This window comes from Pagrus major, chromosome 8 (assembly GCF_040436345.1).
Source record: "Pagrus major chromosome 8, Pma_NU_1.0".
NCBI lineage: Eukaryota > Metazoa > Chordata > Actinopteri > Spariformes > Sparidae > Pagrus > Pagrus major.
In genome coordinates this window covers 5508229-5524078 of record NC_133222.1, presented here as the reverse complement: position 1 = coordinate 5524078, position 15850 = coordinate 5508229, and the positions used below count along the sequence as shown (strand labels likewise).

Here is a 15850-nt window from a genome sequence, read left to right as displayed (position 1 = left end):
TAACCGGACATAGTTGTGGTGGACAAACGTCAGAAGAAGGCAGTGATGACAGATTTAGCAATCCCAAGAAGAAGGACCACGAGACACTCGAGTAATACCAAGGGCTGAAAGAAGAGCTGGAGAAGATGTGGAGAATGAAAGCAACAGTGGTCCCCATGCTAAGAGGAACACTGGGAGAGTGGCTCCAGCAGAGTTCAGGAACAACATCCGAGATCTCTGTCCAGACGAGCGCAGTCCTAGGAACAGCTGAGATACTGTGCAGCACCCTCAAGCTCTGAGGCCTCTGGTAGAGGACCTGAGCTTGGATGAGGGAGGAAGAACACAAAACTGCCCTTAGGAGCGAGTGGGGATTTTTTTTTATATAGCAGCTTTTAAGATTTTTTTCCCCCCTTTTTTGTTCTTTTATACGACATTCAGGCTGGAGGTTACAGCCTCTGTGTAGGTTTCAGTGTCTTGTTTTAAAAGCGAGGCAGTTACATTGATGTATTGTACCTGCAGTGGTTAGCAGACTGAAAGACGAGCAGCCGCTGAAGCCCGTGAAGAGCATTGTTGGTGGTCCAACTCTGACGTGTTAATTGAAAGAAAAGGGACTGTCACTCTCTGTGGCAAACTCATAGTACAGCATGTCAAAACAAACTGCACTACCTTCCAGTATGGTCTTACTTTCCTTCTTGTCTCTCATGTCTCCCTCCTATATGTACCCTTCCTATAGATGAATTCAGGCATTGCGGCAATTAGCTGTAGGGTTGTACCACCGCAGCCTAAACACACTACCCCCGCTGAAATGAATCGAATAACTTGTATTCTTGCTGCAAAACGCCTGATACTGTGGGCCCTTACCTCTCTGTGATACATCCCTCAGGAGTTGGTAGAGATAGTGTATGTAGGTTATTGTAACGCTATATTAGCGGCACCATCCGTGGCATTGTAGTCAGTAACTGTCAGGGAGCTTGTTTCATCGCCTTCACATTTTCATGTCACATCAGTGTTGCTCACTCATCACATAACCTTGCTCTCAGAGCTCCCAGCAGTATATGAGACAACAGTGTCACCTACGGGCAGAGGGCAGACCTGCACCCTGCCTTCGTCGAGTGCACTCAAGCTTGTGGCCACCGTGCAGGTGGAAAGGTATTTTTTTTTAACATCATTCACTCCAAGCTTTTAGCACCTGAATGTAGCACTTGTGAGACGTGCAGAACATTTGTTCTCCGTGCAGCGTGATCAATACAGCCAAGCCAGATGTCAAGCAAAACAGACACGGCAGAGTTCAAAAGAACAGGAAGAAGGATTGTGAATAATTCATTTTTTTCTGTTGCACTTCTCATTACTGTAATTACACATCCGTTGTTCTTTGACAAGGAGGAAACGTAAAATTACAGTTTAGGCGGTGAAATTGTCATTCGTAGCAGTAATTGACACTAATAAAATGATTTTTCCCTCTTTCCCCTCGGATCATATGCTAATCAAAATGTGAAGTATTAAAGAAGACACTAACGGGCGTGATAAGCAGCTAATGAAAGAGGGGAGGCAAGTGGGACAGTAATAGACATACTCCCGCTAATAAGTTCCTGTTCATTAGAGCATACAAACTGTACCCTCCTCCTGTCTTGTCTGTTTCTTCTGACTGACAGCTTTGACAGCCTTTCCTGTCAAAGGGAAACTTTTGACCGCATCCTCAAATAAAGCATTAATATTTCACAGCACCACTAAGCAAGTTATAAGCCTCTTTATAGATGGATCAGTGGCGTGCTATTATTGGAGGGTGACATAAGCCTCTACTTGACTCCCTATTTAAAAATAGATGACACTGTCTATAATGCCAGCAATTTGATGACATTTTCTTGTGTCTGGGAGGATGTCTTCACTGCCTCTCAAGATGTTGGTAGGCTGACTCACACAGAGTGGAGTTGATATGACAGACTTTGATCTCTCCCACTCTGTCTCTGCCTTTTGCTATTCCCCCAGTGGACTTCTGCATATGTCGACCCACATCCACCCTGAAAAAGCAGAACGAAGATCCATGAAATGAGATGCCAAATTCTGCTCTCCTTGTGACACTGAGAGAGAGAAAAAAAAAAAGTGTGACAGAGGAAGAACAAAAAAAATAAGAAAAAGTAGTTGAGAAGCAGGCCGAAACTGTTGGCTATTATGAGAAGTGTGTGACTTGAGTTCACCGCTGATGGGCGTATTAATCATACTGCAATAAAAGCTGGTCAGGCGTTCACAACGGGGACGGCACCACGGCGGCTTAGGTCCCAAATTACACCCTGGAGGCACTTTACCCTTTAAAAAGAGGATGGGAAACTGCTGCAAAAAAAAATCCAGAAAATAGCACCTGTGTTACAAATAGGAAGCAGACGGGCTGCGGGGAGGGCCAGGGGTGACTTATAACCCATGCAAGGTAGCACGGTGTCAGAGAGTTGCAGGAGAGATCAGGAGTGGTGGGTTTTTACCATTAGGACTGGAGCGATCTGGCCTGCATGGGGAGACGAGGGGAACTCTCAGAGATAATCATGCTAACACTGAACTCCCTCATTACCTCTGAGGCTGAGCTGTGGGCAGGAGGCCAAGTCACACACACACACACACACACACACACACACACACACACACACACACACACACAGTCAGAGTGAGAGTGAGCACAGAGCTAAGACAGTATGTTGATATCATTGAATGGAGAAAGGCCATTAATGTGTATTGAGCTGGGTTAATAATAAGATCTGTGGTAGTGATATATGATCACATGGTCACACAGATCAATGTAATAATGAGTTATATAAGAACAACAGTTAAGTTTATTTGTTCGGCATCACCTTTTGTTTCCCCTCCACACGACTGCTGTGAGAGAAACCTGACATACTTTCTGACAGAGTTCTCCCAGCTTCAGCCTATTATACAGTTCAACCCTGCTCAAAGTCACTTCAATTATCAACATGCTACTGTGAGTGCCTCTGGTCCCAAGAGGTATTGTAGCGGTACAAGGCTGCAGATCACATTTAGATCTCGGATCAAAGATGTTACATTTTGCCCCAAACCCTAATTGGCGTCAAGCAAAAAATAGAATGTTTGAACTCTCTCTGATTGTCATCAGTGTGGGGCAACAACAGTTCAGTGAAAAAATGCTGTTTTGACACATTTACCTCTGCATGTATGTTGTTTGTTTAATCTATCTGGTTCTGATTTGGAAGAAAGGCGTGCTGTGCATTCGGTTGGTGTGAACTGGAAAACACAGGAAAACAGGACAAACATGTTTTGAGGAATTTGTAAAGAAAAAAAAAAAATCACCGTCACGTTCACCGTCTTTATTTACTACAGGCTCACAGCGCAGTATGGCTCATTGGAACAGAGGCATGATTTTATCTTTCAGATAAGAGCGGCTTCACTCAACGTAACCTGTCATTTATAGATTTGATAGTCCTCTGCAAAGACGGCTCGTCTTAGCACATGCCACATGAACCCTAGCAGGATAATAGTTCAGCATATATGAACACTGGCAAAGAATTCAGACATAATAACAAAGCTTTTGATTACCCACTCCTATCATTGTTGTTTGATGCTCACTGGGATTTATGTGGCGCACACCACCGCTAATTGTCATTTGTCAGTCTCCAATCAGGCACCTGTGGATCACAGCATGCCGGCGGAAGCTATTTTAAGAGCTGATCAAAGTTTGATATGACTCTGATGATGTGAGGTCATCCATAATGTAGGTGAGGCTAAAATAGGCTTGGCCTAAATAGTATCCGTCAAACAGACGTGCAGATTTAGTTTGCAAATTCAAAGCTGAGACGGGCCACTGTGTTGAAGAAAATTAGAGAGATTTGTAAATGTGTAACCCGGGTCACGGCATTTTTCTTCTTCTTCAGTCTTTTCAGGCTCACAGTCGCTGATATTTCTCCTCCGTGCGGTTCCAACGACTTTCAAAAAGGAAAGGAAATCCTCTCAGGGCTTCTTCAGCACCTCGTTCATCATGATGAAATAAGGAAAACAAATGTTGTGCAACATAATGACACAGGGGAAATTTTCTCTAAAGGTTAAACACTATTTTGAGCAACTGTATGAACAATGACTTTAAGCAATTTAACATTCCCTCTATAGGCTTGTGAGTTTGTTTGAATCCATGCCTGTGTGTGTGTCTCCTCACAAGTGTGTGTGCTTTTCTGCTCCAGTAAGCGTGTGTTTGAGAGAGCAAGTGAGATGGAGCAGTGCCAGTAGGGACTATAAAAGTAATGTTTGGTGTTGTTGGTGTGTGTGGGTGTGCATTATGCAAATACCTACCTGGTATGAACCTGGACAGGTAGCCAATTGAAGCAGGATAAGGAAGTTGGGAGGATAAAACACCCATTGTGGAGGGGCAGCACCCAGTGTGTCTGCATGCTTTCTGCTGTTAATTCAAAGATTTAGGAAGCTGAAGGACCGTGAACACCAGTCCTCCAGAGTATTGGGAGCTGTATTGATCTCTATTCAGCTGTGTTTTGAGTGGATCTGTGTGAGACGACTATCAGGCCTGGTTGGACCCCATTCTGCTGTTCTGGTAGGCTGCCGTACTGGTGGTGGGCAACCAGCAGTGTTTTTCAAAATAACTGAGGGCAGTATGATCGAACTGAGGGCTGGTCTAAAAGGCCCAATTTGTGTTAATGCTGTTAAATCCTGTCTTGTTTATTAACTGTTATAATATTTTTTAACATGCTTTATTTGGCCTTTTAACCTGTTGTGTTCAGGGTGTCTGCTTTATGGGGGAAAAAGGAGTTTTTAAGGTATAGAGTTATTTTTTTCCCCCAGTGGATGTAGACCTCCAGCTGTCTCAAATGTATTTTGGTGTTGTTGCAACAATTTTCAATTGTAGAGACATGCCAGTGTTAGGATGGTAAAAGTATGATTATCTGAAGAATCACACTGAGCAGCATCTGACGTTTTTCAAGAAAAACAGAAACAGTAAAGAAGGTAACAACTTTGCACATTTACCAAGAGACTATCTGATAAATGTGGTGTGAAAATTCTATGCAGAATAACGCGTTTACTTTAATGTATTCCCCTGCACTCACAATTTCTCAACACACTTTCACACTGTCAACACTGCGCCTCCGCACTCTGTTTCAGGCGATGGTGTCGCAGAAAGGTTGCATATCTAATGCTGTGGAATCAACCTCGGTTACAGCAGATAGGTGAAATAGAAAGATAAAGCAAAAATGGAGGAAGCTTAAACAGAAAAACCTCTAACTGAGTTAGAATCAATGTTGTGATAAGGCCACTATGACTTAAATGAAACCAACAGTCAGGAGACAGCTGACTCAATTCTCACTCCGGACTTTGTCTTAGGCTTACAGTGAAGTGATTGTTTTCTTTATGACTCAGCTAACAGGATATTGATCACTTACTGTAACTATGTCTTTAGTTTTTAAGCGACATGACTTTGCACTGACACAAACTATTTGCTGCTTTGTTGGTAAGATACTTTTTTGGCACTAGTAGACAGCAGTGAGGGTTAACACAGCATGGCAGATTGTCAGCCGAGGCGATAATCCACCTTGGCATTAGGGCAAGTTTCACCTATCTGCTGCTCAGGTATCTTAACCTTAGGTTGTTGTGAAGCTGAAGTGCCTGATCTTTAAGGGGATCCAGTGACCTAGTTCGATTGCCACAGGTGTGTTTGGCTGCCGGCAAGGTATTTACAGTTAAGATGTGTCACAGGGCTTGGCGTAAATGTGTTTATAACCTACCATAAAGGTGTAACCAACAGCAGGTGAAGTATGGGTCAAGTAACAGTCTGGAGTTTTATGTCTCATTCAGAATCGATTTCCATGTAACTCACACAGAAACGTAAAACCGGTTATTGGCAGCGAACAGCCACAAACATGACTCAGCTATCGTGCATGTTCAACAGCCCTCAAAACAGTGGAGCTGCTGAAATCCTGCAAGCTTTATTTACATGGGATGCAAATATGCTGGCAGTTAGGTCTGAAATATGCCTTCATTTACCTCGATATATGCACAGCACAGACAAGCCTTGAATATTAACTGTGAGTGTGAAGGATGAGATATAGTATATAGTAAACACTCAATCAGCCCACAAAGATATAAGCAGTCGTAATTATGTAAAATCAGTGCGGATAATACGATAACATCAGTAAGTCGAGCAGCAGCAGCAGCATGTTAGTTTCTGTATCTTAAGGCATTTTGAGCATTTCCTGAAGCAAAGGCACGACAAGCAGTCCAAAACAAACTGTGTGATTACCCAACTGACAAACAGATAAAAATGGAGGTTTTACACCGTGAAACATGCAAATACGTTTCCATTTAAACATAAAACCCAACTGACCCATGTTAATGGAAAGCTTACAAAACCCATAAACCGTACTGACACAGAATTCCTTTGTGCTACTGTTTCAGCGCCCTCCGATTGGTTTACTAAGCATGGCAAGAGAAGCAATTTTAGATTTTTAAAACTTGTTTTAAAATTATAATAAAGAATATGTATCAATTATTATTATTTATTCTCTCCGAGCAGCTCCTTAACAGATGACTGTTAGTACCTACTGTGGTGACAAGCACATTGCAATTCCTGTGGCTTTTGCCTTTCAATTGATGTGAAGCAGCAGATGAAAGATTTCCAGCATTTGCATTAGTCAAGACTTTGAAACAGCTCTGTTACAGTGTAAAGACAGCAAGCAATAATAGGTAAGGCGATGAGATTAATCTGTGCTGGCAGTGGTGAGTAGAGAGAACTGAAAGTTTATACTCAGGTAAAAGTGAAAATTACAACCTGAGAAATCTACTACAAAGTTGCTATCAGGCTACGTCAGGTCAACTTCTGTCTAAAGTACAGAAATTGTAATGCTCAGCAGACCACGAGCCACAAGTTAATGTCACTATCATAACACCAACGATTAATGTTACGCATGAGAAATTGATGTAGCTAATGTGAGCCATTTTCACCCATGTGCAGCTTACTTCAATGTGCTTAGGGAGGTTAGAAGAGGAGTTTGTTTTATTTTTAAAGCTGAGGTCCTTTTCGAGAGGCAAAGCAAGCACTTTATTATGTAGCTGTGCGTAACTTTAACTTCTATCTAAAAAGGTGTGGCCAGATGTGGAAGCTGCCTATTGTTCTGGGTTTTGCTCCATCATCAAAAGACAGGTGGTGCTTCTTTTTCTTCCAAGCAGCTGACATCTCGTCAGTGGTAATGGCAAGTGAAGCAAATTAAAAGGCATGTTACTGGATCAGAAAAATACTTGAGTAAAGAGTGGAAGTAGTGTTTAATAGTGTAACATGAAAAGCACTTGTTTCTTAATAAAGTAACTTTTTTACTCGCATGCCTTTACTCACCGACCCCTGTGCGCTGGATTACATGCATGCATCGTTTTTCCTGTGAATCCTTCCTTCTGAAGTCAATGCCGGAATGGCGATCTCCGCCACAAGCAATCTAAACTGCTGTACAGAGAGATAATTACTGAATGTCTGCAAATGAAAAATGAAATGAAAAATGTCACCTATAACTTCAAAATGTCAAAAATAGGGTTGGATTTCATGAAAATGTTAAGAATTGCAACTTTAATGTACATAAACATTCATTTGAATTCAACAAACTTAACTGTTATTATATTATATATATAATTGTAAAAAATGTATCATGTTTGAGGTGTATCCATTGAAATTGTTTAAGCATTGCTGTTCTGTGTGTTTCAGGATGCCCTAAGTCAGTAAAAGTTGAAACTTCTTTTTGATTTATCCACACAGTGAACTCCTCCTCTCCTGCCTCAGCCCCTGGGCCATGGTACATCAGAGTGCAGCAGCTACAATATGAGTGTAACTTCATCCACCACCCTGGACAGCCAGCTGACCACTACCTGGGGCCCTGCTAACTCCTACCCTGATGGTGAGGCTCATGACCCGCACTAACACACTCTAAATGTGGCCTGGCTTTATGTACGCACTCTTCACTGACGTAAATCAGTTAATTAACTTGTCTGAATAATATCACTGAGGAAATATGACATTTCTTTCTGCTGAAGTAGTCTGATTGCTTTATATTCAACAATACAGTTCTCTCACTGGTTATGAGACTGCAATGCAAAATGAAAAATCATTTGACAATTAGCAGCTGATGTATTGCTCACCTATTGAGCCCAGGGCTTTGAAACACAAGGCATGAATCAGGGATTCCCGACTGAGAAATAGCTCAACAGCTCTTTCAGTAAACTGCTCTGCAGATTAATTATTGACAAATACCTTCAGTGGAGGAATTCATGTTTCCCTCATCAGAAGTGCGTTCATTGACGAACAAAATTAATTCACTGATGTCGAGTGCAGTTTTTACAATGTTTTCATACACAATCATTGACGTCTATCCCCCAGTTCCGATGGTGATGTCTGGTTACACAAGTCGCCTGTGGTCTCGTGAGTCCCAGCCTCAGTTCTGGACTAAGTACCAGGTGTGGGAGTGGCTGCAGCAGGTCATGGACATGCACCAGATCGATGCCTCCAACATTCCCTTCCAAAACTTTGATATGGACGGCCATCAGCTCTGTAGCCTGAGCTACCAGGACTTCCTCCGTGCTGCCGGCAGCGTGGGACCCATTCTCTTCCACAGCATCACAGAGCTCAAGTGGGGCGGTGCGTCTGAAAGTCTGAGAGGGGATTGAAGGGGGAGGGTTGATTAGTCTCAATAAAAGAGAAGCTGGCTGATTTGAGTGTGTCTGGAACAGATTCTTGCTGAAGTGTTGTTGAGAAGGGATCACAGAGCTGGTCAGGGGTCACACTGCATGGTGCTGTGGAGGGGCGAGTCACTGCTCAAAGGGAAGGAGATGATGGATTTGTTGTTTGCTCTTGGTAGAGTGGGTCTCTTAACAAAGCACAGAGGGGATGTAGCTGAGAAACAAGCTATTTTTTTGATTAGAGTTTGAGGGTTGTTGTGAAGAAATGGGAGTTCATACACCAGAGGCTTTTCACTTTCAACTATTACTTTTAAATGAAGGAACTTAAAGCAATACATGATGCAAATTCCTCTGTTACAGTATGTGGTCAATGGCATCTCACCACAAAAGTAGTGACGGGAAAACCAAGCACAACAGGTTTAACCTCCATTCAATACGCCAAAGATTACCAAACCCGAGCACAGTGCTGCTATTGTTCCTACCTGTGAAGAAAAAACAGCTTTGTTTTATTGGGACGAGGTGTTACCTTTTCAGATATCAAATAATATTGTCATCTGTTTGTGATAACTATGGATAATCACCACAAAAACTTGAGACCATAGGGGATAGCACTGTGGGGACTGTTTGTGTCAGTGGTTATCAAGTTTGGATTAAATTGCGCATGTTGCTCCCTGTTGAAAATTGACAACAACAAAAGACTGCAGGTAATTTCTCGGCCAATCTTTTACTCCTTTTAGCGTCCAAAATAGTAAATGTTGTGGCTTTGTTGGCACTGAAAACAGCACCATCCTGTTCAGGAGCTGTAAAACAGGATCTGCATATTCAATAAAGTGATGTTCTCACTGCTTCACCCTCAAACATGCAATCTGTGGCTCTAAAGATGCTTTGAACACTGTAAGCAAGGGTTTGGCCCGTAGCTGTTTGATGTGAATGTGAACAATCATTCTTCAATAATAAAATAGATTTCACTGATTTGTGATGATAATTCACTTCCTTTTTCCTTCTCATCCCTGCACAGGCCAGTACCATGTGGATATAGGGCAACTGGAACTCAAACCAGAATGTAAGAATCATCCAATCAAAACAAAACAAAGTCAACACTATCAGTCTTGGCCACAGTTGTTGTTGGCCACAGATAAATCACATTAATCATTGTGTCCTGTTATTCTGCTTTCGCTTATGTTATTTCCCTCCTCTTTACAGTAGACTTCTCTTGTCCATTTCCAGATGTCAGCTATTCACCTGGAGGTACAGTAAACAAACAGCCTATATCAATCTGCTGCATTATCTCTGTTATTGCTCAATTTGAAAATCACAATGTCACAAATAAATGAAATGTTAACTTTGATTATTTTTTTCCTTTATTAACTCAGAAATCTACGATCCCTCGATCCACCCCCTCGCACCTGTTGCCTCTCCAACCCCTTCTAGCCCTGGTGAGGAATCATGATATACGCAACAAAACATGTTCACACTTTCTGGTTTTTAATTGGACCCCGACATAAGTAACAATAATTGATTAATAGTAATTTAAAGTTATTATACTTTAGTGAATAGTTACTTCATTGTTAACAAACTTAGTGAAATGCTTTATTAACCATTTACTAAGCAATTGTTTATTGTAAGGTTGCTACTGATGTTGACAATACTCAACATCAGATTCATAAATGATGTGGAGTTTATCTAAATCTAAACATTATTTGAATGTCATTAAGTTTCAACTGAACCTTTACAATAAATTGTTTGCAAAGCAATTCATTGTTATAATAAGTGTAATGCATTTTTTCTTATGTTGGGGTCCAATTTAAAACCAGAAAGTGTTTCCTAAAAAATGAAATAATATTGATAAAAGGATTCAACGGTAATTTGATTTCTCTCTCTTAGATATCAAAAGATCTTTCAGTCGTCCTCATCAGGTCAAAAAACACAGTAAGTAACACATGTTTACATATTATAGGAACATTTATGTTATGATATTCATTTATTCAGTCTTTACTTAAATGCCTCATTTTCATTAATATTGAAAGTAAAACAGAATAAATACACATAAAAATGATAAACGTGAAAACAAACAAACACAACATAGTTAAAAACAGTTGCACGCAAGAGCAGACTACTTTGTAATCAAGATTTTAAACCGACCTATTGGTACAATTCTGTTAAGTTTTAATGTGTCTTGTAGATTTAGGCTTTAGACACCGGATCGATATGTTTGATCATCCCATTTAAGCTACTTTCTTTGCCCATAGACCCAAGGGGGACCCACTTGTGGGAGTTCATCAGGGACATTCTGCTGAACCCAGAGCGAAACCCAGGGCTGATCAAGTGGGAGGATCGGACAGAGGGGGTTTTTCGCTTCCTTAAGTCTGAAGCGGTGGCACAGTTATGGGGCAAGAAGAAGAATAACAGCAGCATGACCTACGAGAAACTAAGTCGGGCAATGAGGTAAGCCTGTAACAGCTATCATACATGTGGTTACATAAGTACAAAACCAGAAAGCAAGTTATCAATAACCGGAAAAGAAATTAAATTTCCAAAAAGTATTCATTTAAATTGAGATTTGATAACAAAGGCAAGGACAACACTTTACAATAAGGCTCCCAAAATTGTGAGTAGATACTAAGGAGCGAGTAAAGAAGGAATCAGGAACGACTTGATAGTTAATAAATAGTTAATGAATCTTTAATGAGTAATTCCTGAATAACTGTGATTCGAGGTGTATATAGTAGATAATGATGACTTACTAGAGAACAGAGAAGGAGATACTATGATTCATTAGGTTCATGGTTCATCAGGAACAACTCATGAAGAAAGTAGCTAGTGTGTTGATCTACAGATATTTATGAACTAATAATTACCTAATGATTCATTACTATAATATCTCCCAGCCCGCTCTCCAGAAACTCATCATTATAGTCCTCATTAACAATTTCTTGACTATCAAGTTGTTCCAGATTTCTTCCTTACTCGTGACTCAGTAACTACTCACATTGTTGTGTATCTTGTTGTAACGTGTTACCAAGACAATTAAGACATTTAGGTCTCTTTGATTTTTGATACTGTTCATTGTGTTCAGTAGCAACTGTGGTTGCTTAATGTTATCATGTAGGCTGTTACTCAGCTTTTTTCCTCACTTTACCCTCAGAGGGAGTGAAACCTGGCAGCAGAAATAAAGGTCCTGCACATCCAGTACAGAATACATCCTACATGCACACAGGGTTGGTCTTTAGTTTGGTATTAGCTTGTAAAATCTGTGATGAGCAAGAAATTTCACACTGCATTGTGCCTAATCCAATTTACTAAAGCATCTTATAATGCACTTGCTACTGAAAAGAACTGACTGCAATGACTAAGAAATGTACTTGTTTTTGTTGCTTTCACTTATATGCTTGACACCATTAAAAGTTACACATCCAAAAACCAGTCCACTACCATTTACCATCACTGATTTCCTAAAATGGACTCATTTTTGAACTGCTACATGTTCCTGCTTTTCTCCCAAATGGCCTTCTCCTCAGAAAATCTTCTTGTGCTCCTGCAATAGTCACAGCTTTACATTCAAATGAGCTCATCAAATGAGCTTAATTTCATTGTAGTGCAAACCACTGGGAACTACAAAATGTGCCCGAAGGTATTGTCACTGTGACCACAAAGCTGATTTTCTCTTTAGTGTGGTGCAGCGGAAGAATTTGCTGCTTGATGGCATCACCAAACAGATACTCTCTGTTATGAATAACAAAAGCAAAGGAGTAACAACCAAACTAATTTAGTTTCTCTTTCATTTGAGTTTATGGGATTGAAGTTGGAGGAAATTTGAAAAATATTTTGAGAGGAAAGATATCTGCCACACAACAGATGAGTGAGGCAACTTTTACCTCTACTGACAAAGTTATTGATCATCCAGTGGATGAACACAGTGAATCAAACAAGTAGAAGAGTAATTGATAGCTACCCTCGACTTTAGAGTAATCTGATAAAAGCAATATACAGCAGGCCAACCCAATCGGCAGAATAAATGTTGGCAATTGAGTTTCTGCAGACCACAGATATGTTGACACTCAGTATTTCTTTATGTTGCAACTTTATGTTTCTTTAGGTTCAATTTTCAATTTTGTGTTGATACAACACTGTGCTTATATTCTGGCTAGGTTTAGGAACAAAAACAACTTGGTCGGGGTTAGGGAAACATGTTTTGGCTTAAAATACTTTGAAATACTTTGCCTTAAATATCCACTGGTGTCATGCTTACAGATGTTAGTCTTGAACTGCGGTCACTGGCTTGCCAGTCTTGTCGCCTAACTCCACCGCCATCCACTATTTCCTATTATGGACATGAGGTCATAAACATGTAACATGAACATGATATCACACATAGCCTTCACATGTACAAATGTGAACGTGTCAGTGGTTTGCAGAACTGTTAACTACCAACATTGTATTCTGGCGGCTAGGTTGATAATCCAACATGCTTTCTTTAACAAATGCATAATAATCCAATTAAGCTTCTTACTCATACTGATTGGAGGGGAACACAACTTATGTATGTCATTGTAGTGGAATACAAACATACATTTTACATATGATAACAAAAGTGAGATGAAAATGCCAAAACTCTATAATTGTGTTATTGTCAACAAATCCTATGGAAAAGGCCAAAACCAGCAATGCTGTAATCCACCTCTCAGAATGTCAAGGTGAATAAAGTCAACTAAAGAGGCTGGATACTCTAGTTTTTAGCAAACATTATTCTTACTGGAGGAATGAGTGTGTTAGGGACTATTCTTAGCCGAGTGTCCATGTGGGCTGGATACACAGACAGTGCATATGTTAGTGGGATTATTTCACCAGACACAAATTGTTGTAATTCATCTCGTTCTAGTTATCAGACATGTTGTTTGAGGGCAAAAAAAAACAAAACACTGAATTGTTGTTATTAATCTGATTCATACCATATTCAAGTTATCAGACTACATCACAAAAAGTCATTTTGAATTGAATTTATCAGCCAGTTCATCTGTTGCTCTTTTGCAGATATTACTACAAAAGAGAGATCCTAGAGCGAGTAGACGGACGCAGACTGGTTTACAAGTTCGGAAGGAACGCGAGAGGCTGGAGGGAGTCAGAGAAGTGACGATTTCATTAATTTAATGTGTTTTCTTTGAAGTTCTATGCAAATGTCATGTTTTATTGTAGTTTTCATTGACTGTTTTTTGATAAAGAGTTGTTTGAGCTGTTTACACATTGTTGATAACTGTATCTGTTTGTTTTGCTTTTTAAACGTATCCCTTTGCTGTGTGACTGCACTGAGACGTTCTTTACCGTGCCTTATTAGAAACATGCTTATCAAACCTGTGTTTACATAAAGAAAAGAAAAAACGAGAAGCTAACATAAAACACGGCGAATCCCGTTTCTCTTACATTTTTTTTCCCAAAGTCCCAAAGGAGCACATTTTGCATTCAAAACACGTGTTGCAGAGAGACGTGGATGTATGGTGAGTGTTTTGACATGTGTACTGTGAAGTGTCCTTTGGGATGGGACGCTTGATCACTGCAGGAAAACAACATCATAAATAATAATAAATGCATTCCATAAGCACGATGCAGCAATGAATTGATAGAATACATAAACAAGCAGGAAATGATTTGTCTTGTGTTTGCATTCACTGAGCTGTAAAAGAAAAAAGTGTGTAAATGTTTGTTAATGTTTAATACAAATAAAGCCTGTTGTTTTTATTTCACGAAGGTCATGTTTCAGAATGCAGTTGTACAATTTGTATGAATCAAAAACCGGACAATGGACTTTTACTCGCTATGAGAATAAGAAGTATTGTTCTGATCGATCACCAAATCGCAGCTCTTCTCGCTCGGCATTTTCGAGTGTGACTAAGATCTACTACATTTAACTTTGAATAGTCATCTGCATAGAGATAGTCCAGGTCATCTCTGTTTTATCACATCAGTGTGAAATGCCACTGTTAATTGTTCACCAGTGCGTGCCACACAGCTGCCAGGCTGGTTCCTGCAGGCCTGCACGACTGACTGGGCCTAGATGGCCAAAGCAGATAAAAGCAGCGTCAATAAAGGGCTCCTTTCTTTGGCCTGCGTTTCGCAAGCAAATCCGTGTCTAATCTACACTCCAATTTATCTGCCTTTTATAAGCCTTCTTTACATAGAGTGGCATTGATTGACACCACGCTCTGTTATTATCTTTTCCTGATGGCTTCCAAAATTTGCCCACTGCACCGCTGCTGCATCTCTTTCAGTTTTAGTCGCTCTGCTCTCACACTCATCAGTGTCGCTAACCAGCATGATGGAGGAAATGACACCACATGTCATTATCAAGAGCCACATCATGAACAATCTTCTACCATCAGATCTAATGGAATTTGTAAACAATTAACAGAGCATTTCTTCCTGCTAGCAGGAAAGCGTCGCTGATTAGAGGACTTTGCTCTAATTTTGTTTTCTATCGACGACCCGATGAAACACAGAGCGCTGATATAACCAGCGACTGCCCCTGATTGGGTTGAGATAATAGCCACTGATTGCAATATTGTTATATTACATGAGAAAAGCAAGCGATGCGATTGAGACTGAAGTGCCATCATATTCCATTGTTTGGATTATGTGACGTAACGTACGGCAATCACACTTTGTAGTTTCTCCGGAGCAGCACTTGTCATGAGCCTTAATATGAATCTTATATTAGTAGAGCGTTCAAAATCAAACACAGCTGCGATTAACATGTCACTTAGTGAAAAGTCATTATAAGCTTAACGATGACAGTGAAGATAAGTGTAACTGCCACAAACAAATGAGGTAAAGCATCACGAACAGGATGTGTGTTAGTTCGCCTCACATGCCTCACTGGGTTTGATTACTAAACCATTTTACATGAACACTGATGCAGTACAAAGAGATCAACTGGGGGATTAAAGCTAGTTTTCATTTCAGTGATGGAATGTAACTAAGTACATTTACTCAAGTCCTGCACTTACATACAACTTTGAGGTACTTTACCTAGTATTTCAATGTTATGCTACTTTATACTTCCACTCCACTTCATTTGGAGGAGACATATTGCACTTTTTACTCCACTACATTTAATTGATAGCTAGAACTACTAGTTACTTGGCAGACTGCATGCTGTATCAGATTAATTTATTATTCTGATAAACAGAAAAATGCCAAGTCA

At 40.3% G+C, this 15850-nt stretch overlaps 1 protein-coding gene across 1 annotated transcript; it reads left to right on the top strand.

Annotated features, from left to right (window-relative positions):
• Window positions 1-7801: 7801 nt before the first annotated feature.
• ehf (ets homologous factor) lies at window positions 7802-13854 on the top strand. Its single transcript, XM_073472617.1, has 8 exons — window positions 7802-7877; window positions 8357-8614; window positions 9674-9718; window positions 9859-9903; window positions 10029-10091; window positions 10540-10584; window positions 10905-11100; window positions 13687-13854. Exons 1-8 carry the CDS (start codon window positions 7802-7804, stop codon window positions 13784-13786), a joined length of 828 nt encoding a protein of 275 aa, XP_073328718.1. The 3' UTR covers window positions 13787-13854.
• Window positions 13855-15850: the final 1996 nt, after the last annotated feature.

Coding starts and splice junctions, on each gene's coding strand:
- ehf (XM_073472617.1), top strand. CDS start 7,802: ATGAGTGTAACTTCATCCACCACCCTGGACAGCCAGCTGACCACTACC. Junction 8,615..9,673: donor CACAGAGCTCAAGTGGGGCG/GTGCGTCTGAAA, acceptor ATCCCTGCACAG/GCCAGTACCATGTGGATATA. Junction 10,585..10,904: donor TCATCAGGTCAAAAAACACA/GTAAGTAACACA, acceptor CTTTGCCCATAG/ACCCAAGGGGGACCCACTTG.